We start from the raw sequence: 22,825 nt of genomic DNA, 5'->3' as shown, positions 1-22,825 counted from the left end.
TCTTCAGGCTTGTGAATGTTTCGGAGTTGTTTCAAGGGTACAAGCAATTGAAATGCCTGCCGATTTGAAGACTCAAGCTCTTGGCGAATTTCAGGTTCACTGAAAACCTCTCTGAGAAGACTAAAGATCTGCGAGCCCTATTAAAGCATAATTGCATGTTCGATTGGTCAGGGCGCCATGAAAAGGAGTGAAAAAGCTGTGCGAAGCGTCGACAGCACCTGTGCTTGCCATATTCGATGCATCAAAACAATCCAAGATAAGAGCTGGTACGTCGAGTTTAGTGCTAGGGGCAGCGCTTTTACAGTTGCATGGCGAACACTGGCGGCCAGCTGCATATGCGTCGCAGGTGCTGGCAGAAGCGGAAACCAGGTATACGCACAGATCGATAAAGAGGCTTTGGCAGTCACGTTTGCTTGTGAGTGTTTTCGTGATTTTATCACTGGCTTCGACGCAATTGTTGAAAGTGATCATAGGCCACTGACAGCCATTGCTCAGAAGAGCCTGTCAGACGTGCCTCCTCGCCTACAGCGTTTCTTTCTTCACCTCATGCCATTCAACATTTCCTTGCAGTACATCCCGGGGAAAGACCTTGCCCTGGCCGATGCCCTTTCAAGAATCTGATGCGACAGCAATGAGCAGCCAGAAAGCGAGCCTGAAGACGTCGCCATCCACGTGACGGCTGTCCTCTTCACGCTCGTCAGCGACTCAACAAGCAAGCAGATAGCGAGAGCAACTATAGAGGACAAAGAGCTAAGGCAAGTAATTGAAGCGCTTCAAGATGGTCGAAGCCTAACAGCTCCCTTCGAAGCAGAACCGTCCTTTGCAGAAGGCATACTGCTGCGTTGCTCTAGAGTTATCATTCCGAAGTCCCTGCGGAAAGAAATGTTGCAGCGTCTGCATGAGGGTCACTTGGATGTCGGAAAGTGCAAGGCAATGGCAAGGGTACTCATGTACTGGCCTGGCATGGCGGCAGAAATAACCGATAAAGCTTCCAGGTGCTCAACTTGCCGGTGCTTTGCTTACAGGCAGCCGAGTGAACCGCTCTTGCAAAGGAATCGTTCTGAACTACCATGGGCTAGGGTCGGTGTGGACTTGTTGGAGCACGCCAGGAAAAATTACCTTGCAGCATACGATGCCTATGAGAGTGAAATAACTAAAAGAATAAGGATGGGATGGGGCTCATTCGGCAAGCATTATCAAATCATGAATGGTATTCTACCACTTTCCCTCAAGAGGAAGGTATATAACAGCTGCATCTCACCGGTACTTACCTACGGAGCAGAAACCTGGAGACTTACAAAGAGGGTTCAACTTAAATTGAGGACGACGCAGCGAGCGATGGAAAGGAAATTGATAGGAAGAGAGCAGAGTGGGTGAGGGAACAAACAGGGGTTAAGGATATCATAGTCGAAATCAAGAAGAAGAAATGGATATGGGCCGGGCACGTAGCACGTCGGCAGGATAACCGGTGGTCATTAAGGGTAACTGACTGGATTCCAAGAGATGGCAAACGCGTGAGGGGGAGATAGAAAATTAGATGGGTAGATGAGATTAAGAAGTTCGTAGGTATGACGTGGCAGCAGAAAGCACAGGACCCGGTTGATTGGCCGAACATGGGAGAGGCCTTTGCCCTGCAGTGGGCGTAGACAGGCTGATGATGATACGATGCCTATTCAAACTAGCCCGAGGTAGAGCCGCTTCCACAAAGCACCAGCCAATGTGTGATAAGAAAGTTGGCCATGATATTTGCATGCCACGGCATTTCGCTGGAAGATTGTACAGACGGCGGACCACAGTTTTCATCGCAGGCGCTTAAAGCTTTTGCAAGACAGTGTGACTCTGCTCACGTTATGCCTAGCCCCGGATTTTCGCGCTCAAACGGATTGGCAGAGAAAGGAGTGAACGTGTGAAACGTCTTCTCAAGAAAGCGGTATACACGAATGAAGAATTCTGGATTGGACTACTCATTTACAGAACAGCACCACTCGAAGGCAGAAAAGCACCGGGCGAGCTCCTCATGGCGAGGCTGAGAGCAAGGCTACCAGACTTCGGGGATCATAAGGCGCCAGAGGTCAAGAAGCATGCTCAAACGCACCCTCACAGGCGTTCACTGGAAGAACTGGGCGAACGTGACACTGTTAGGCTGCTCAGCAAATCTGGGTGGAAGGCCCTCGTAGAAAAATCAGTCAACCCTCGCTCATGCAATGTCCGCACGGAGGATGGGTCTCAGCTTCGTCGCAACCAGCAACATCTGCCCCGAACCAATGAAGATTTTCAACAGTCACTAAAAACCATTCCCGACTCTATGGAAGACAGTGCTAATGTTTGTACTTTCCTTCCAGGCGACGGGAGTCCCATGTCTGAAGATCCAGTCCCTGCTGTCCAAACAACTCAACGGTACCAGACACCAGGGCAACAAAGTTCTCCAGCAAACACGAATGCTGAGCTAGGCGACACTGGCTTTTGCCGCAGCACCCGGTTAAGAAAACAGCCCCCTTGTCTTGCATATGACCAGAACTTTCAGCAAATGGCTTAATTAACTAGTACGGTGCAATTTCACATGTGTTTCTATAATTAGAGGAAGAAAGATGTATCGGGCTTGGCAACCAAGGTCCCCTAAGGTTGGCAATCATGCTGTGCATGCCTGAGTATATAAAAGATGCAAGCGTCCAATAAAGGCAGTTACTTTTCACCTCAACTCGAGCGTTGTCTGACTCGACATGCTATCCTGATCGTCCCAAAACCACGATTTGATTATGAGAGACACCGTAGTGGAGTGCTCCGGAAAGTTTGACCACCTGGTGTTCTTTAACGTGCACCTAAATCAAAGTACACCAGCCTGTAGCATTTTCGCCTACATAAAAAATGCGGCTGCAATGGCTGGGATTCGATCACGCAACCTGCAGGTCAGCAGTCGAGCACCTTAACCACTAGACCACCGCGGCAGGTATTAATCGCAGATTAATTTGTATACAAGTGAGGGTAGACGTTACAATACAGATATAATGAGTGAGACAAGAGAGCTAGAATGAAAGGCTGCACTTCGCTCAATGATGAATAAGCATGAATAAGCTCAGCAAAAACAAGAATATGTCACAAGCATAGTGCCACATAACAAAGTGTGAATGTATTTTGTCAAGCTGAAAATTGTACTTGCTGTGAAGCTATGCACAAATGCACAACTTTCCCAAAATACCTCCGCAATGTATCCAAGACAACAGCAAAAACTGAGCTGTGCAGAAGAAAGCTCAAAAAAAAGAAAAAAGTTTACTGAAACTCTCTGAAATATGCGGTGGAAACACAGCTGTGCATGGACAACAGCTGCATGCTGCCGGATGCTTGCTCACACTTAAATACGGTTCCCAAAAGCTGATGCATGCCGCCAGATATGTGAGCCTGTTTCTTCATTTCTGCTAGGATTTACAGTATCACCAAGACATGGAGCACTGAAAAAAATAATGATTGTTGCACAAAACTTGCCTTTCTAGAGTTCCTTTTTTTTTGCAGTTGAATATTATATTAAAGGGAATTTGAAACGTAGCAAAGATTTTTCACTAGCGAAGTGGAAACTCTTGCACACGGCCTCCTACTGGTCAAATGAAGATATTTCAAACACATTAATCTTGTGCACCGAATAACCTTGAGTAAAGCTCCTTAATGGGTTTCCATTCTTCGATGCTGTGGAGTACACAACTGACCATAAAGGATCAAGACAGCATGAGGCATCGCCAATCAGAGAAACCAAGCACCAACCTTTGGATGCGCGAATGGTTCGAACTCCGCGACAACCATGTTATCCCAGGGTGCACTGTGCGATTCAATCCGCGCCCACGAAAACACCGGCGAGAGCGATCGCCAAGCAGCTGTTCCGAGCAGAATCTTGTCGGTTCGAACGTGTCTCAACTCAAGTACCCCCACCCTTTCCATCACTGACGCGTGCTGACGTCAGTCGTAAAGCCCAATCTTTGAACCAATCGCTGCTGGGGTAATTATGTCACGTGCCCAACGGACGCTCATCGCGCGACTCGCCGCAGGAAAACATTTTTTTTTTTTTCGGCTTTAATAGGATTCAGTGTGTGTCGCCCATCGCCGGGGGAACAGGTTTTAGAGAGACTGCGTCCGACTGTTTGACTCACCGAGGGACGCGTGCCCGTGACCTAGAGTGCAGCAATATTGGCAGGACCCTGCCAACCGAGTTATTATTGCAGGCGGTTTCCAGGGAAGAATTGTGCGAGCCCGTACTCGATAGTTAAGAGTTAAGCGAGAGAGACATCCCTTGAAAGTTCGGTTATGCAAGCAAAATTATGCAACGTCTGTGAACTGCCTCATACAGGTCTTTTTACCATGAGCAGCGAGCGCACTGACATGCATGAAGACTTTTTGGCCAGAGCCCGAAAGCAGTGCCCTTAGAGAAGCATCTGACAGCGCCCAGTTAAACACAGCTCAGCAGGTCGAATTGAACAGCGGCATCGCGTTTCACTCTGGGTCAAGGTCAGCAAGGATGGCCTTTTTTTTTTGTTGTTGTTGTTGCCAAGTCGGTTCGATACGAGCTTAGAATGGTTAACGAAATCGCAGAGCGGGCTCGCGCACTTAAAAGGAAAAAAAAGAAAAATGCATACACATACACGTACGCGCGACGATCGAATCGTGGCACTGCTTAGGCTGGCGGAAGCATATTAAGTAAAAAATACTGACGTTCGACGCTCACCTTGGCAGTGACGTACGTCCGACACATGCGACGTGCGAGGCCGACGCCTAGATTCAAGAATCCGCCGCATGACACAAACATGGTATGCTCCGAGCGATTACTTTCGCGACTTCGAACGGACCGCAACCTGCCACGGCTCTCCTCGGGTGACGGCTCCACCGGTGCCTGCACTACACTAGCGACACACAGTGTTTTGCGTAGTGTGGTCTGTGGTTGCGCGTTTTCTACAAACGATGTTGTGTCCCACGTAACGTCGAAATTAATTTACACGATATATTGTTTCACTTAAGTGGTTGACTAGTACCGCGTCTTCAGTCTGCGTTGGATAAATGAAGTTCAACTGAGGACAATTACCTAGAAACCGAAACCAGAACATTGCACTTTTAGCATTGTCATGAAGCGAGAACAATGAAGGTTTTGGCTTCAATTAACTAACATAATGTACAACTACACTCTCTGAATTATGGTTTATTACGCGCACAGACAGTGAATTAAGTAAAAAGACGAGCTGCCAGCTTTCAGCTCATAAAATGCATTTTGTGCGACGCCCTCAAAAGTGAGCCCGTGGTAGTGGTAACATCTGGTAACGTCAGTAACATGCACCGACGTTGCCGCTTCCAATAGACAGAGCGAAGAGCGCTCGCGGCGAGAAGGGAACACGAAGTTTACGCCTGATTCTAGTTTCAGTGTCTTGTATAAATAAAGTGACCTATTTATGGCTGGAAAACCGCAGCAGGAAATCTGGAGTTTTCTCCCGACGCGCTCGCAGCTAGCTGGGACGTGCTCTGCAGCATGGCTGTCCTAGTGCCACTTTATTTAAGGCTGCGCAGTTGGAATGCATATATTAACACAGGAAAGTTTTTGCTTAGTTCCTCTTTCATGTGTGGGCGCAGTGCTGAAGGGTTGAAAATGTTTTAATAACACAGCCGTCATTGTAATGTAGCAATTATTGGCATCGAAACAGACGAATAAACAATGAGATAATCGAACTTGCAGGCAGCCATTCTGAAAAAAAAATTTTAAAAATGCTCCACTGAAGAGACATACGTGAATGACGAGCACCTCATGAAGCAAACAGGGAGCACGCACATATGCACGTAAAAGAAAAGCCTCTGGTTTTTTTATACTCGCAGAAAAATGCTACGGCCTGCTCTATCATGTACAAAAATTTGAAGTAATCCAAGCATTGCAAAAATAGGAACGCAGAGGAATCGATTGGGCTTAATTTTTCTTTGAGTGCAAGGGGTTGAAGGCACAGCTTCCTTTCTCAAATGGTCTGCAGAAATCCTAAGGTAATTATTTGCACATTAAAATTAGTGCGATTCTGCTCCAAATGACATTGCCACGATCGTACCATTCCAATTTTTCATGTTAGAATTCTGAGCATGTTTCGAGCACCTGCTTGTGAATTGTATGCTACTGCAGCATGTGAACATAGTTTTGGTTTAGTCATCTGTGCTGCTACATTTGTATATTGTACCATGCTGCCCCTCAAACTTGACCTAATTACTAGGCGTGTAGTATTTGCAAATAACAGAAACAAAATATAGCGAAGGCTTATTTTGCTGCCACAACTAAGCCAAGCAAAAAACAAGAGGCTCACACAGCTGAATACCTACCTCCTGAAAATTATTAACCTTCTGCCTCTCAAGTGAACTAAGCTTTCTTTACATATATATATATATATATGTTATAAAACATTATGTTGAATGTGTGGGTCATGATATCAATTACAAGGAGCCATTTCATGCGGCCAAGTGCAGTGACCAGCCAGCAGAGAGGTAAACGACAAACTTAGAAATAAACTCTTTAATCGCGCAAATTGTGACCTTTAAAGCAACATACAAATTGACCACACTGAATGCATCAAGCACAGTCAGTGCTCACTGAATTGAACGACATGGATATTGTGGTCCCGCCTATTTATGGTGGCATATTGTATAAATACATTTGAGAAAAGTTCTCTACACTCCAACAAGAAAGGTACATACATCTGGCAACACTTGAGATGAATGAACACTAAAATCATGAGTGCACGTTGCATGATGAAGACAGCATGGTAATGCCTACATGCAACATAAGCATGATGAACATGGTCTTAACAGGCCCATAGCCAGAAATTTTTTAAGGGGGCGGGGCGAGGCCCACTTGCTGAAATCCTTGACTATTTTAGAATTTTTATTAGTATTTATATTCGGTAAAACATCCCCTCCATCGGAACTTCGAAGGGGCCTGGGCCCCTAGCCCCCCCCACCCTTGGCTACGGGCCTGGGTCTTAATGAAAATGAAAACATGGTTAGCATTATTCGTTTTAGAAAGTTGGAACTCCCTCACTTTTCACCAAAGCCTTCTTCTATACAACGTTGTTAAACATTGAAATGGCTGAATCATCTGCGCTCATACACACATATTTACTCAAATTTATCCCGGGCTAAATTTAAGTAAATATGTAAATTTCAGTAGTTGGCCAACTACTAAATTTTAGTAGCTGGCCAACTACTAAAATTTAAAAGATAATAAAAGGAATTCCCCAAACGTAAGCCAAATGAAATGAGACATTTGGCTGCAAAATCAACACACATTTTAATATGGTTTTTGACATCTGCAGCAAGAAGGTAGACATTTACTTTATCATTGTCAACACATGTGACGTCTTTGTTGTTTCAAGTTTATTTCAGATATTATTACAGAAACAGAACATTGTACAGGATAAATATACAGAAGGAGGTCCGAAAGCACTAGGCTGCAAGGGGACCTCCTGTCCAAGATTGAAAAATAGAAATTGCCTAATTTGCAGAAATGGCAATGTAACAAGAAAATTGTGAGGTTTGATGCAACAATAATAAATCAGTTATACATAAACAAAAATGGTACGAGAAACATTATTATTGAAGGAAAAAATACACATCTAGTAGTTAAGCAAATAAGAATACATTGTTTTTTAAATAAGCCGATCGTAGAACATTGTTTAATGTGGGATGGTAATGAGTTCCATATGAATAAAGCAAGGAAATAAGCAGTGTGACGACCATAATTAGTACAGATAGACGGTAGTAAAAAATTTCCATTTGAAGAAAATCTAGTTGGGTTACAGTTACTAAGAACATCAGGACAAAAAATACATGATGGTACAAGATGGATAAATGACTTGAATAGGGTAATGGTGAGATGGTATTTAAATAAACTGGAAATAGGAAGTATGTCAAAGTTGTGAAGTAATGATGATGCACTACTGCGATATGAGCTGGAAGTTATTATTCTAATGGCTTGGTTCTGAATGTGTTGAATGGGAGATAAATGGGTTAAATATGTGTTACCCCATGTAGTGATACAATAATTAATATGACTGTGAATGAAAGCGTAATATAATTTTATTAAAGTCAAAGTGTTGAAAAAGTCACGTGCTTTGATTAAAACTCTAATACCGAAAGCTAGTTTTTTTCTTAAGTGGGTGACATGATTAGAATATTTTAGGTTGTTAAGAATTACTCCCAAGAAAGAGCATTCATTGTCAGGAGCAATAAGCATGTCATTTAGTTTGATGGCGACTTGGGATGGAAAAATTTTGTTATTTGAGTGGAATATCATGAACTTAGATTTTGTAGGATTAATACTGAGGGAGTTACAATGGCACCAGGTTAGAATGCTATTTAGGTCTTCCTGTAATTTTAGCGTCAAAAAGTGAATGGATTTGTCAGAGGCTAGTATGGTAGTGTCATCAGCGTAAAGAAAAGGTTCAGAGTTAGTAACTGTTTGAGGAAGGTCATTCATGTATATTAAAAATAAGAGGGCCAAGAATGGATCCTTGAGGAACGCCTTGATTGATGTCAGACGAAGAGGAACGCCTTGATTGAATCAGACACCATGTACTTGAGCCAGCCACAGGGACTGTCAGAAGACTCATTATGGCAGGCAGCAGCCACAATATCTACGTTATGTAATGGACTGTGGATACACAACATAGAGTTTGTGATTGGTTAGAATATTAGTTGTTGATTCATTCGTACAAAAAAAGTGACTCTCTGTATGAGGAATGCATTTAAAGCAAATTGTGCACATGTTTTGTCAGCTGTAATCTTTGCCTCCCAGACCAAAGGCTACACTTCTATACAGTGCACAGAATATTGAGTGTTGCAGGTCTGGCCGCTGCGGCAAAACCACATTACGGAATCTGTGTTCGTCCCCAACTTTCATACTTCATGTACTCGAAAAGAGGATACAGATGAACATATACAGTAGCTTGCTTGCAAAGAATTCAAGAGGAATCAGCAGCGTGGACCATACATTTACATATGGTAGTCCAGCAGGCAGCTTGGATATAGCTGCACAAGTAGCAGTGGCTCAGTCAAAGCAGTAATGTCCCAGTAGGCCTATAAATACAGCTGGGTGAAGGGCCGGCCAACTAGTTGGTGCTCACATGCATAGCTTAAAGAGGCCCTGAAATAATTTTCTATGTAACAATAGAACAGACTCGTAATAGAATAGATTGACTCATGAATGCCCTGCCACAAGTATTTCGCAGATCCTTCAAGTATAAGCGAAGTTACAGGTAGTTATTGTACCTTCTGAATAGAGATCTGTTTCTCAAATTTGTCTTCATGTGCAGACTAAGAGCTACACAGACACAAATGGCTTGGGGGCAGCACTTTGACCAAGGGTTACATCATTGGGACTTGGAGCACTATCTTTTCTTTTTTGAATGTAGCGGCTATTTCCGGACCAGGAGTGTGTGGTGCCCTCTAGAAATGCTCAGACACCATGTACATGAGCCAGCCACAGGAACTGTCAGAAGACTCATTATGGCAGGCAGCAGCCACAATATCTACGTTATGTAATGGACTGTGGATACACAACATAGAGTTTGTGATTGGTTAGAATACGCGCTCAGAGGGGTAGAATAGGTACTCCACTCCAGCCTTAGAGTATTACTTCAGTGTGTTGCAAGACAGAGTAAAATGAAATTCGAGAATTTTAGACTAATTCACGCAAAAGCAAACGAACTTAACGTTACCCTTGTTCCAGTTTTGCTGGGCTGTGCTCCACTGAAGCCCCATGCTCCGCTGGCTGTCGGACAGTGCAGACATGGCACATGCCTTTCCAGGAGGAGGGCGGCTTTAATTGCACTATGTGGACCACAAAAGTGCAATTTTCTTTCAAAGTAAGAATTTTCTGGGCACAAAACAAGCACCACCAAGTTTCTGGAACGCTGTTTCAACAATCCATGTCAACTTAATTTCAAGCAGGCGGCCATTTGTCGATCTTGGAGACTGCAAACAAGTAATGATTATTCAACTAAAGATTTAAAACAGTACCAGGACAGATGATGCTCTCACGATCTCTTGGGCTCCCTTCCTGCATAGCTTCTGTTGACACCAAGAAAGGAACCATTTCTGGCTGTTCTTGGACAACACGGTGCAAATCGCCACCTGCACGCCATTCTGCTCACGTGTCTTGACAAGAGCCTTGCCTACAGATTGGCAATGTTTTAGTAAAATGTTAAAATAAAGTGTTTTCAAATTCCTAAAAAACTAGCAAGCATCTAGGACGTACTCTAGCTCATTTTCAAGAAACCACTGAGGCTCTTTCAGAGTGTTATCTCCGAGTCTTGTAGTTCCAAACAAAGGCAGCCTAACCATCTGGCCAAATGTTGTGTTGTAGCGGCCCACGTTGGATATCGTCAATGGCCCGAACGTATCTGTGGTCACCAAGTAGCTCCTGTGTCGAAACAGAAGGTGAATGGCAAAGAACTGCCGCCAGTCAGGCTTGCAAACCCCGTACAAGAGGTGCGCCACGTTGTGAACACCAAAGTCATAAGGCACGCGGTGAACAAGGTGTGGTCGGGGCACCAAAATCATTTCGGTCGGAAGCCGTCCCGCGTTCCAGTACCACAGCTCGGGACGATAATATCGGTACGAGTTGTACCACAGTTCGAGAAATCTGGCGTTCTTGTGGGCTACAAGGACCTGGAAGCAAAAGAGCAAACCATTATGCGTAAATTTTTCCACACAGCAATAAGAAGGTTACTGTAGGATAAACCCAGGGGTGGCATTACATGATGATTCATCAATGGCAGTAGCATGACAGCAAGCCTTTGTTATTGGCGATGTAAGCCACTCACTGCAACAGGCATTAAAAAATGCACAAAAATGACTGCACAGGATCCTTGCAATGCTGGTCTAGAAGTAGCCGTAGGTGCAAAATTCTCATCAACAGCACATGCTGACATGCCTACCACACTTATGATGATGAGAGAATCACCATTTTTCTTTGTCATGCAAGGCTTGTTCATTTATATTCTATGGGAAGTTAAGGAAGTAAATCTATAATTTCAAACACCTTGTTTGCTGAGTGAGCTGTTTTAATTTTCCCTTACGTAGGAGTGTCTGCAGAGGTCTGATCACAGCATGCTCATGTTCAGACATGTCATCAGTCTCACTGGTGCCATTTGTAAGTGAGCATAGTGTGTTTTAGTTAAATTTGTTCAATTATGGTGCATACCTGCTGTCTGGGATTTGAGTGCATAAGAAATGAAGACTTCATGTACAGCTTTTACATCCTTCAGAATGCATTTCGATATTGATTGCATATACATACAAAGCAAAACCTGAAAACACTGATAAAACAAACTAATCTACATGCTCAACAGCCAATACTTAATAGCCGCAGGGCTGTTATGAGCAGACATAATTGGCACAGCATGCTATTTTTAGCGATGCAGCTTGGCAGGAGCTTGTTGCAGTAAGCTAGGGTATGTTTTTCCTAGATGGTGTAATGGCCACGATCTGGCCACATTGCATGCCTGTCACTAGAATTGCAGTAAGCTAGGGTATGTTTTTCCTAGATGGTGTAATAGCCACGATCTGGCCACATTGCATGCCTGTCACTAGAATTGCAGTAAGCTAGGGTATGTTTTTCCTAGATGGTGTAATGGCCACGATCTGGCCACATTGCATGCCTGTCACTAGAACTGCAGTAAGCTAGGGTATGTTTTTCCTAGATGGTGTAATAGCCACGATCTGGCCACACTGCATGCCTGTCACTAGAATTGCAGTAAGCTAGGGTATGTTTTTCCTAGATGGTGTAATAGCCACGATCTGGCCACATTGCATGCCTGTCACTAGAATTGCAGTAAGCTAGGGTATGTTTTTCCTAGATGGTGTAATAGCCACGATCTGGCCACATTGCATGCCTGTCACTAGAACTGCAGTAAGCTAGGGTATGTTTTTCCTAGATGGTGTAATGGCCACGATCTGGCCACATTGCATGCCTGTCACTAGAACTGCAGTAAGCTAGGGTATGTTTTTCCTAGATGGTGTAATAGCCACGATCTGGCCACATTGCATGCCTGTCACTAGAATTGCAGTAAGCTAGGGTATGTTTTTCCTAGATGGTGTAATGGCCACGATCTGGCCACATTGCATGCCTGTCACTAGAATTGCAGTAAGCTAGGGTATGTTTTTCCTAGATGGTGTAATGGCCACGATCTGGCCACACTGCATGCCTGTCACTAGAACTGCAGTAAGCTAGGGTATGTTTTTCCTAGATGGTGTAATAGCCACGATCTGGCCACATTGCATGCCTGTCACTAGAATTGCAGTAAGCTAGGGTATGTTTTTCCTAGATGGTGTAATGGCCACGATCTGGCCACATTGCATGCCTGTCACTAGAATTGCAGTAAGCTAGGGTATGTTTTTCCTAGATGGTGTAATAGCCACGATCTGGCCACATTGCATGCCTGTCACTAGAATTGCAGTAAGCTAGGGTATGTTTTTCCTAGATGGTGTAATGGCCACGATCTGGCCACATTGCATGCCTGTCACTAGAACTGCAGTAAGCTAGGGTATGTTTTTCCTAGATGGTGTAATAGCCACGATCTGGCCACACTGCATGCCTGTCACTAGAATTGCAGTAAGCTAGGGTATGTTTTTCCTAGATGGTGTAATAGCCACGATCTGGCCACATTGCATGCCTGTCACTAGAATTGCAGTAAGCTAGGGTATGTTTTTCCTAGATGGTGTAATAGCCACGATCTGGCCACATTGCATGCCTGTCACTAGAACTGCAGTAAGCTAGGGTATGTTTTTCCTAGATGGTGTAATGGCCACGATCTGGCCACATTGCATGCCTGTCACTAGAACTGCAGTAAGCTAGGGTATGTTTTTCCTAGATGGTGTAATAGCCACGATCTGGCCACATTGCATGCCTGTCACTAGAATTGCAGTAAGCTAGGGTATGTTTTTCCTAGATGGTGTAATGGCCACGATCTGGCCACATTGCATGCCTGTCACTAGAATTGCAGTAAGCTAGGGTATGTTTTTCCTAGATGGTGTAATGGCCACGATCTGGCCACATTGCATGCCTGTCACTAGAATTGCAGTAAGCTAGGGTATGTTTTTCCTAGATGGTGTAATAGCCACGATCTGGCCACATTGCATGCCTGTCACTAGAATTGCAGTAAGCTAGGGTATGTTTTTCCTAGATGGTGTAATGGCCACGATCTGGCCACATTGCATGCCTGTCACTAGAACTGCAGTAAGCTAGGGTATGTTTTTCCTAGATGGTGTAATAGCCACGATCTGGCCACACTGCATGCCTGTCACTAGAATTGCAGTAAGCTAGGGTATGTTTTTCCTAGATGGTGTAATAGCCACGATCTGGCCACATTGCATGCCTGTCACTAGAATTGCAGTAAGCTAGGGTATGTTTTTCCTAGATGGTGTAATAGCCACGATCTGGCCACATTGCATGCCTGTCACTAGAACTGCAGTAAGCTAGGGTATGTTTTTCCTAGATGGTGTAATGGCCACGATCTGGCCACATTGCATGCCTGTCACTAGAACTGCAGTAAGCTAGGGTATGTTTTTCCTAGATGGTGTAATAGCCACGATCTGGCCACATTGCATGCCTGTCACTAGAATTGCAGTAAGCTAGGGTATGTTTTTCCTAGATGGTGTAATGGCCACGATCTGGCCACATTGCATGCCTGTCACTAGAATTGCAGTAAGCTAGGGTATGTTTTTCCTAGATGGTGTAATGGCCACGATCTGGCCACATTGCATGCCTGTCACTAGAACTGCAGTAAGCTAGGGTATGTTTTTCCTAGATGGTGTAATAGCCACGATCTGGCCACATTGCATGCCTGTCACTAGAATTGCAGTAAGCTAGGGTATGTTTTTCCTAGATGGTGTAATGGCCACGATCTGGCCACATTGCATGCCTGTCACTAGAATTGCAGTAAGCTAGGGTATGTTTTTCCTAGATGGTGTAATGGCCACGATCTGGCCACATTGCATGCCTGTCACTAGAACTGCAGTAAGCTAGGGTATGTTTTTCCTAGATGGTGTAATAGCCACGATCTGGCCACACTGCATGCCTGTCACTAGAATTGCAGTAAGCTAGGGTATGTTTTTCCTAGATGGTGTAATAGCCACGATCTGGCCACATTGCATGCCTGTCACTAGAATTGCAGTAAGCTAGGGTATGTTTTTCCTAGATGGTGTAATAGCCACGATCTGGCCACATTGCATGCCTGTCACTAGAATTGCAGTAAGCTAGGGTATGTTTTTCCTAGATGGTGTAATAGCCACGATCTGGCCACATTGCATGCCTGTCACTAGAACTGCAGTAAGCTAGGGTATGTTTTTCCTAGATGGTGTAATAGCCACGATCTGGCCACATTGCATGCCTGTCACTAGAACTGCAGTAAGCTAGGGTATGTTTTTCCTAGATGGTGTAATGGCCACGATCTGGCCACATTGCATGCCTGTCACTAGAACTGCAGTAAGCTAGGGTATGTTTTTCCTAGATGGTGTAATAGCCACGATCTGGCCACACTGCATGCCTGTCACTAGAACTGCAGTAAGCTAGGGTATGTTTTTCCTAGATGGTGTAATGGCCACGATCTGGCCACATTGCATGCCTGTCACTAGAATTGCAGTAAGCTAGGGTATGTTTTTCCTAGATGGTGTAATGGCCACGATCTGGCCACATTGCATGCCTGTCACTAGAACTGCAGTAAGCTAGGGTATGTTTTTCCTAGATGGTGTAATAGCCACGATCTGGCCACATTGCATGCCTGTCACTAGAACTGCAGTAAGCTAGGGTATGTTTTTCCTAGATGGTGTAATGGCCACGATCTGGCCACATTGCATGCCTGTCACTAGAACTGCAGTAAGCTAGGGTATGTTTTTCCTAGATGGTGTAATAGCCACGATCTGGCCACACTGCATGCCTGTCACTAGAACTGCAGTAAGCTAGGGTATGTTTTTCCTAGATGGTGTAATGGCCACGATCTGGCCACATTGCATGCCTGTCACTAGAATTGCAGTAAGCTAGGGTATGTTTTTCCTAGATGGTGTAATAGCCACGATCTGGCCACATTGCATGCCTGTCACTAGAACTGCAGTAAGCTAGGGTATGTTTTTCCTAGATGGTGTAATAGCCACGATCTGGCCACATTGCATGCCTGTCACTAGAACTGCAGTAAGCTAGGGTATGTTTTTCCTAGATGGTGTAATAGCCATGATCTGGCCACACTGCATGCCTGTCACTAAAATTGCAGTAAGCTAGGGTATGTTTTTCCTAGATGGTGTAATAGCCACGATCTGGCCACACTGCATGCCTGTCACTAGCATTGCCTATTTCTACCTGCCATCTCCAGTGAGAGCGAGGGAAGGGCAAGAGCTGGACGGAGAAGATAAGTGGTACTGCTATGGATGCAACCATCTCGGTCACGGTTGCTGCGTTCGTCATCAAAGACATCGAAAAGCACTTTCAGCCACAAATGTTTAGAAGCTACGCTGACGATTATTCCAGCGTAGTGAAGTCATCCGTGGTGGATGATTTGCTCCCGCACTTGAATTCCAAAAATATGGGTAGACAGCTTGACAGTGGAATGCAGAAACTAATTAGAGTCTTTTGTTAGATGTCCTTGCAAAGAGAGAGCAACCGAACCTTTCATCTTCCATTTTCAGAGAACTGACGCATACAGGATGACACTGTTGCGATGTCAAGACAGAAGTTGTAACACACGTATTGAGAGAACAGCAGCAGGTCGGTCTTTTCAATACCGCACACGCGAGACTTCTTCCTCGTTGTCCTTTGTAGCCTCTGTATATATATAGCATGTGCGTATTTGCATTGTCTTTCTCCAGCAGACGCTGTGTCACCGCTAAGTAAAGGCAGACTCATAAATTGGTTGTGGGAGGCGCGACTCTGAACTGGACATGGCAAGCCAATTGGCCAGGCCCGGCGAGCCGCAATGGCCGGTGGGGCCCTGCTCCACCCACAGTAACCAGGGAGCCTTATGTTAATTAAAGTTGTTCTTCCCTCTCGCAGCATGCATGTGGTATTTGCCTCTCTCTGAAAGAAGCATCGTCCCAATGCGCAACCCAGACGCTCTACTTAGCAAAGCGCACACATGTGCACTGGCACAGACAACAAACGAGAGCTAGCCGGGCAGGTACAGTTTCATCCACACAACATGCACGACTTCGGGTGAATGCTTCTAGTGACTAAAACTACAATGACTGTTGGGAACGACCACGTAGTTCACGTCGTTCATGTGTCTGTATGGACCAAAGTATCGTCTCAGCAATTTTTCAGAACGTCCGCGACAATGTATTGGGATCCAGACCCATACCTTGTTGCCTGTAGTGTAGGTAACAAAATCTGTTGTAGGTCATACCGTTTTGCATCTAGGTGTTGCTGGTGGCAGATGTGCACGTGGGCAGGCTGCCCCATTTCTTCGGCGTGCTGATTAAATTATTCAGTGCCAGTAAGAATGTAGTCACACCCACGCAGTAGCATAGCGCCCAATGTCGTCGTAATTTTGCGACCATGGATTAAACTGAATTAGACTAGTTTCTTGTTGAGCGTTAATATAAGCGAAGGTTACGTAAGGCAAAATTTGATCCCAGTTTTTATGTGCCGTGTCGGTGGTGTACATGCAGAGCATGTCTGCGAGGTTCTTATTAAGGTGCTCCATTAGTCTGCTCGTCTGGGGGTGATGTGCAGCTGTTTTCCGGTGAGCTGTACAACTCAGTCCGAGAACCAACTCCAAAAGATCTTCTGTGAAGGTAGTTCCTATGGCTGTGATTACTACTTTTGGGGTGCAGTGCCGAAGGGTGACATTTTCTAAGAACTGCGCCGCTTCTGCTAATGTGCTCTGCTACATAGCTTTATTCTTTGTGTAAAGAGACAGTTAATTGGTGGCGACAATAATGCATCTGTTCCCTGCTGTACAAGTTGGGAATCGGCCCAGGAAATCCATTCTAATTTGGGGAGAATGGCTTTGCTGGTGCTGCGAATGTAAAAGACCTGCTGACTTGCCGCGGGACCTTTCGCGTAGTTAGCAGTCGGCACAAGTCCACACGTGATGTTTTGTAGCAGTGGGTAGCTCTGGCCAGTAACACTTGCGTTGCAGTGGGGACAATGTACAGGTGCAACCTAGATGACCAGAGGTCGCTTCATGCTTTCAGAATTTCTTTATGAAGGGATGCAGGCACAATAAAGAAGTATGCGCTGCCAGTTGGAGAAAAATTCGTCATGTAGAGAACATCGTTCCACATGCAAGAAGATAGCAGTCCTGTGGCATAAACTCGTGGCACATCTTTACTTCGTCCTTCTAAGAAATCACTGAGCGGAAGAAGCTTTCGTTCGCCGCAGTCATCAAGAGCGACAGGTTCAACGAGTGACTGCGAGTGGCAGTCGGTGTCAGTATGCCTTTTCCCTGATTCATAAATGATAGTCACTTAACACTCTTGAAGCCTGAGACACCAGTGCACCAAATGACCACACGCTATTTTTCAATGGCCCTGCAAAGCAGCTATTGCCAAATAGAGGTCAACGAAATAGATTGTGAGAAAACTGCCTTCATGACACCCAATGGTCTAAAATTTAAAGGGCCCCTAAACCACCCAGAGGTCGAAATTTAGTTATGGTGTTGCAGTTGTGCACGGGTCTAGAACGAACACATAGCCGTAAGAATTTTTCGAAATGGTGCTGTCATATTGGATGTGTTTGATGATTGAAAGCGGCGCTCGCACTTTCTTTCGCTGCGCTCAGCTTGTCAGTGCATCTCTCCTTTTCACGGAGTGCTCCTCCTCCCCGTGCCAGGAGGAAGGGCAGGGATATCTACTGCAGACAAGCAGGTTCTGGTTGGTGCTGCCATGACGACCAACACGGGGGGACCCAAAAGACCCAATGAGGTGCATGGGATTGTCTTCTTATTTTGTGGTGCGCCCACAGCTGATACGTTTCGCACTGTTGGTCACGACGGCATTCTGAACTTGATGCACATGTTTACCTTGATATGTTAAAAAACACCGGAGGTGGTTTGGGGCCCTTTAAGGTGCTTCCTTTCAGATTATGCTTAGCGCCAGCTACTATTCAGTGTCTAATGGACACCGTGCTAAGAAGCCTGAAGTGGCTAACACGCTTGGTCTATCTAGACAACGTTATTATATTCTCAGCTACATTCGAGGAACACCTAAGCCATACATTTGGCTGGCCTAACGTTAAAGCCATGAAAATTCCTTACACACAGGTGCAACCCCTCAAAGAAGCCATCTTTTTGCTTAGCACTTGTACCTTGTGTGTTTCATAGTTCCTGTGTCCATGTCCCTTAATTCTTCATTTACAGAATACCTGCATTGCCTCAAAGACATTATGGCAAGGGAGACAACTTTAGTATTACGTGCTACATGTTTTACAGTAATAAGCAACAGAAATGTTAAAGCAACGTTAACATCAAAGTGAACAAGACAACAGGTTAACATTTTCAAATGTAAAACAGAAAGCTCAAACAAAACTAGGTCAACAATACATTATCGTAAACACAGTGGGGAATAAAAATCATGATTATCAGATAGAGAAACATATTCTTCCGGTAACAAGTTCCGATCTCGTACAGTGTGCATGAAAAAAGATCTGAATATTTACCTACTTATTCAGTGCACCAAAGCATTTTTGTCTTTGTCTTTTGATGTGCACGGTCAAAATGTGAAGCACTGCTGTTGGTTCACGGCATTTATCACATGCTGGCTCTTCCTCCACTCTCAATAACTAATCGTATTCATAAACGGCAAATCGGAATTGTGCTGGATGTGTGCGCTCCTAATCCAAAGCCGACAAAGAATTATTGTCATGAAATGTTCTTGACGATAACATGTTTCCCATTCACAAAAGGACGTACAGGTTTAATGAGTTGAAGCGTACTGTTCTGTTTCAATTTCTGCCCACGCTGCCATTCCAAGGCCAGCGCCATCCGAATAGCTTGAATACCATCCTGTATTTACCTTTGAAATTTCAAGTCGTTTTGCCGCAACTGACTTGCCCATTCATTTCCAGCAGTACCAATGTGTATTGGGACTCAGCAGAAGTTTCTGGTCTTCACATAGTTGTGACAGGATGTTACCTACTTATATTGAGATTGTTTGTTGAGAGCCTGTGTACATGCTTGGCATTCAGAAGTTTTTATAATGCCATCCAAAATGCATGACACTCGGCAGAGTAAACCAAGGCAAATTCTGGCAGTCTAACTTTACGTTCCCACATACACTTTCAACCACGCTGCTTCCAACATAAGTCAGATCCACTGGCGTAAAATTCTGTGTTAGTATTGTGCGCTTCTTGTACCTCGTGAAAGTCTCTAGTATGTGTTCATGTGGTGTGTCTTCCTTTTTGATCTAGCTGGCCTTTCGCAACAGTAAGTGCTTCAGTACGGACATTACTCTGTGATCTGGTTATGAATGGACTCTGAGGATGCATGTAAGGATGCGTCGTTTTCTTCACTGGTACTTGGATGGTTCTCATTACTCTCCGAGTGCAAGCTAGGAATGAATATAGTCATCCGAGGTGCGAGTGTCTCACATCAGGGATGTTACTGCCCTGATGTCAGCCCAGCAGGCTTCTTCCTGTTCCCAAAGGTCAAGAGAAGCCTGAAGGGTCACCGTTTCAACAGTGTTTGCGCCATCCAGTGGGCTTTCACTGGGTCTCTGAAAGAGGTCATGGCAGCCGACTTTCAGGAGCCTTTTCAGCAAGCGAATTATGTTGGAAGCAGTGTAGCGAACAATTTCAATAATATACACTGACCAGATCAATAAATTTTTTTTTTACCAGACCCATTCTCATTACCTTACGGACAGACTCTGAAGGATCTGTCAGAATTTGCCGTTGTTGGAAGCTTTTGTTACTCTGCCAACTGTTGATATTTAGAAATGGACAACAGAAGAATGACCTTTGCCACCTAATCAGAGAATGCAGTGCTGTGGCAGAACACTGTTACCAGCAGATTGGCCTGGCAGAGTTGTTGCCTTGGAGAGGAAAGCAACCCCTTTTGCAATCCAGCAGACGCTGACAATCGTTTGACAAGAACACTTCCCACCATTGACACTCAAGATATACAGTGTCTGCAAGCCTAATAACAAGTTGAAGCGCTGCTATGCCTCACGCCACCTCAGATCTGAAGGATATTCAAAACAATTTTGATCGTAGTTGTGCTTCTCTTCTGTTCACCAGGCAAATGTCTGCTATTGAAGAGCATAACTTGCTTAAAAAGTACGTGTGTACTATACCTGGTAACAAGTTCTTGTGGCAGCACAGCCAAAGCTATGTGGGCAGAGCTTCTGCACATGTGTTACTACGCCAAGTACGTTTACAGGCAACTGTTAACGGGCACAGGAAAACGAGAAATTGACACCAGAAGGCCAGAAAACTAGAAACAGCAAAAACCGAAAATCCTTCACAGGATAAGCTTCCTTACTTGCAATGCAAGAAGTCTTGAGCATAATGCCTATTTCTTTTCTTTTTATGCTATCTAATTTACAAAAGTTACCATTCCTGGACTACATATGCAGCAGCGTAGTAAAAAGTGTGCTTCAGTTCCATAACCTTCGCTGTGCTGCAACAGAAAGCTGTCGCCAGGTGTAGTTGGTTGATCATTACAGGTAATGGCAGCGCACACTGGGTGAAACGACAGACACGAACACAAAAGGACAGAAGGACTTGTGTCGTCCTTCTGTTTTCGTGTTCGTCGTTTCACCCGGAGTGCGCGAGTTGTCCAGTTGGGACTCATGCAGACAGGTCATCTCTCTCACGTCTTTGCACACTGTCTCAACAACAAGTGGCAACCCTTGGTTTTCTCCACAAGCCAGGCTGACCGTTTCCTACTGGCTAGTTACCCTGTTCACAAGGCTGTGTGCAGCCTCCAGCATTTTTAACGATATCGCGCGAGCGTCGACCGCACGCAGTATCAGCGCCTTACAACGGCGATAATCTGCGAGACCGGCAGTACTACTGCTGCCGTACTACAGCCGGTTTCGCAGATTACCGCCGTTGTAAGGCGCTGATACTGCGTGCTGTCGACTGCTGGAGGCTGTACCGCTTTCAATAAACTAAAGCTAAAACAGCTAGACCGCAGGGATCACCAAATTCATGTCCGAATACTGAAGGCATGACAACAAATGGGGTCAAGCTTTTGGAAATGTTGCGTCATGTCACACCACTGCCGCTTGGAAACATATATCAATCTTGTCACACAGAAAGATGAAAGGCAAAGGAAATTTTCAGGAAATTTCCCCCGTTTCAAGGAAATTTTACGGTTTGTCGTCATGTGCCATTAATCGGAAATAATCGTCGACTGCTGATGGTCGGCAAGTCTTAGACGACACGGCGTCGTACTTACTGACGCAAACTAAAAAAAAAAATAAAGAGGAGGAGTAAATTTGGACAATATTTGAATGTTACTTGCTCTTTTAAGGTGTTTTTTTATCGAGCTCAGTTTCCTTTCTTGTTTGTCAGAACGCGATAGCGAAGCATTCGATCTGAATCAGGCCCCAGCGCGACCAAACGCAACCAAATGATCAGTACGTCGGATCCTGGTAGTTTGCGCGTAGTTCTTCATAAATGGCAGGATATCGATCAACACGCCTCGGAAGCGAGTACAAGTAATGCCAATGCGCGGTGTTCCGACAAAAGGCCCCCCTGACGGCTTTCTTTCGCAAAAGTAGGCGACATGATCGCTTACTGGATCGCGAGCCTACGCACCTGAGTGCCGAGAGCTTGTTTCGGGTACCAGCCCAGTGCCATTTCGAAGCGTCGAAAGGGCTCCAGGGAGCGAACGAGGTACGAGTCGCCGTCGAGGAAGATGCCTCCGTACTTGCGCAGAATGCGCAGCCTCGCGACGTCCGATGCATGGTAGATGGAACTGAGCCGCTTGCCGAATACGTAGCGCGGTCTCTTCACCGTCGCCAGTCGGAGGCCCGGGATTGCGGAGACGAGCGGCCAGTGCGGGCTCGAGCGCGTCGACTCGTCGCACCGGTCGCAGTGCACGACGAGCGATGCGGGCCGCTGCTGTATCCACGCGGCTCGGATGCAAACGGCCTCGACGAGACTCAGCGACGCGTTGCCCAGGCGCACGAAGTGGACGACGTTGGGCACGATTGGGCGCTCGAAACCGGTCACATTGTCGGCGCCCTCGAAGTCCACGATGTCACCAGCCCACCAGTTCCTCGCGGAGCGACTGCCCGTCCGTAGGTAAAGAATGCGCAGAAAGAAGAAAGAAGTGGCGGTTACCACTAAAAGGATTATGCGGTGCGAGTAGCGCATGGAGCATTGCGCTTCGTCTTGGTGCACAAAACTACAACGCCCGTCGCGTCACGCACCCGCGCTGTTTGAAACTCGCTTGAAGCGTCAACTACCGCCACAACCGCGGCCTTCGAAGTCTGTGTGGCTGCATCCGTGTGGAAATTGCATAAAAAAGTTTCTGTTTAATGAGCACCGTTTCTCACATAAGCATCGATAGCCTAATCGTGCATATAAAAATAAAGCTGGTTTAATTCACTCACGAAAACACAGTCAACGTGAGCCATTATGTGGAATGGCGCCTCCGAGATTGGTGATTACAGTTGCCGCGCTGGTCGTGCATGTCCGTGAGAAACTCGTCGATTGCTTCCTTGTGTTTCTAATGCCGCGCTAGGTAATTTTTGTGTGTGCATGGCAGACTCAGTGCTTGCGGAAGCCTTATGCATTGTAATTCTTGCAGAGGGATTGGAATTCCGGGCATGTTCACATCGGATGACGCATCGGATGCATCCAACACCGAATAGCATTATTTTT

The 22,825-nt window shown here is 45.4% G+C and overlaps 2 protein-coding genes across 3 annotated transcripts in view; both read right to left on the bottom strand.

Moving 5' to 3' along the window:
- Positions 1-4,889, bottom strand: part of LOC119384090 (hydroxymethylglutaryl-CoA lyase, mitochondrial) — a 39,799-nt gene extending 34,910 nt beyond the window's left edge. The window contains exon 1 of one of the 2 annotated variants that reach the window (XM_037652383.1): positions 4,709-4,889. In XM_037652383.1, coding sequence (XP_037508311.1) covers positions 4,709-4,789 — 81 coding nt within the window. In that variant the 5' untranslated portion in view covers positions 4,790-4,889. Of the gene's footprint in view, positions 1-3,753; positions 3,896-4,708 lie in introns of those variants that run through there. The other variant, XM_037652382.2, reaches the window with a different exon arrangement.
- A 5,338-nt stretch (positions 4,890-10,227) lies between these two features.
- LOC119384089 (uncharacterized) lies at positions 10,228-22,371 on the bottom strand. Its single transcript, XM_037652381.2, has 2 exons — positions 21,755-22,371; positions 10,228-10,671 (listed from the first exon to the last, which is right to left on the bottom strand). The coding sequence occupies exons 1-2, from the start codon at positions 22,313-22,315 to the stop codon at positions 10,237-10,239; spliced, it is 996 nt and encodes a 331-aa protein (XP_037508309.1). The 5' UTR covers positions 22,316-22,371; the 3' UTR covers positions 10,228-10,236.
- Between the last annotated feature and the right edge of the window lie 454 nt (positions 22,372-22,825).

Source organism: Rhipicephalus sanguineus, chromosome 2, assembly GCF_013339695.2.
Source record: "Rhipicephalus sanguineus isolate Rsan-2018 chromosome 2, BIME_Rsan_1.4, whole genome shotgun sequence".
NCBI classification, from domain to species: domain Eukaryota; kingdom Metazoa; phylum Arthropoda; class Arachnida; order Ixodida; family Ixodidae; genus Rhipicephalus; species Rhipicephalus sanguineus.
The sequence above is the reverse complement of the archived record's forward strand: the minus strand, read 5'-3'. Positions and strand labels throughout refer to the sequence as shown.

Excerpts from the sequence above, each read along its gene's own strand:
- LOC119384089 (XM_037652381.2), bottom strand. The coding sequence starts at position 22,315 with ATGCGCTACTCGCACCGCATAATCCTTTTAGTGGTAACCGCCACTTCT. Across the intron at positions 10,672-21,754 it reads AACAAGCTCTCGGCACTCAG|GTCCTTGTAGCCCACAAGAA; the intron begins GTGCGTAGGCTC and ends TTTTGCTTCCAG.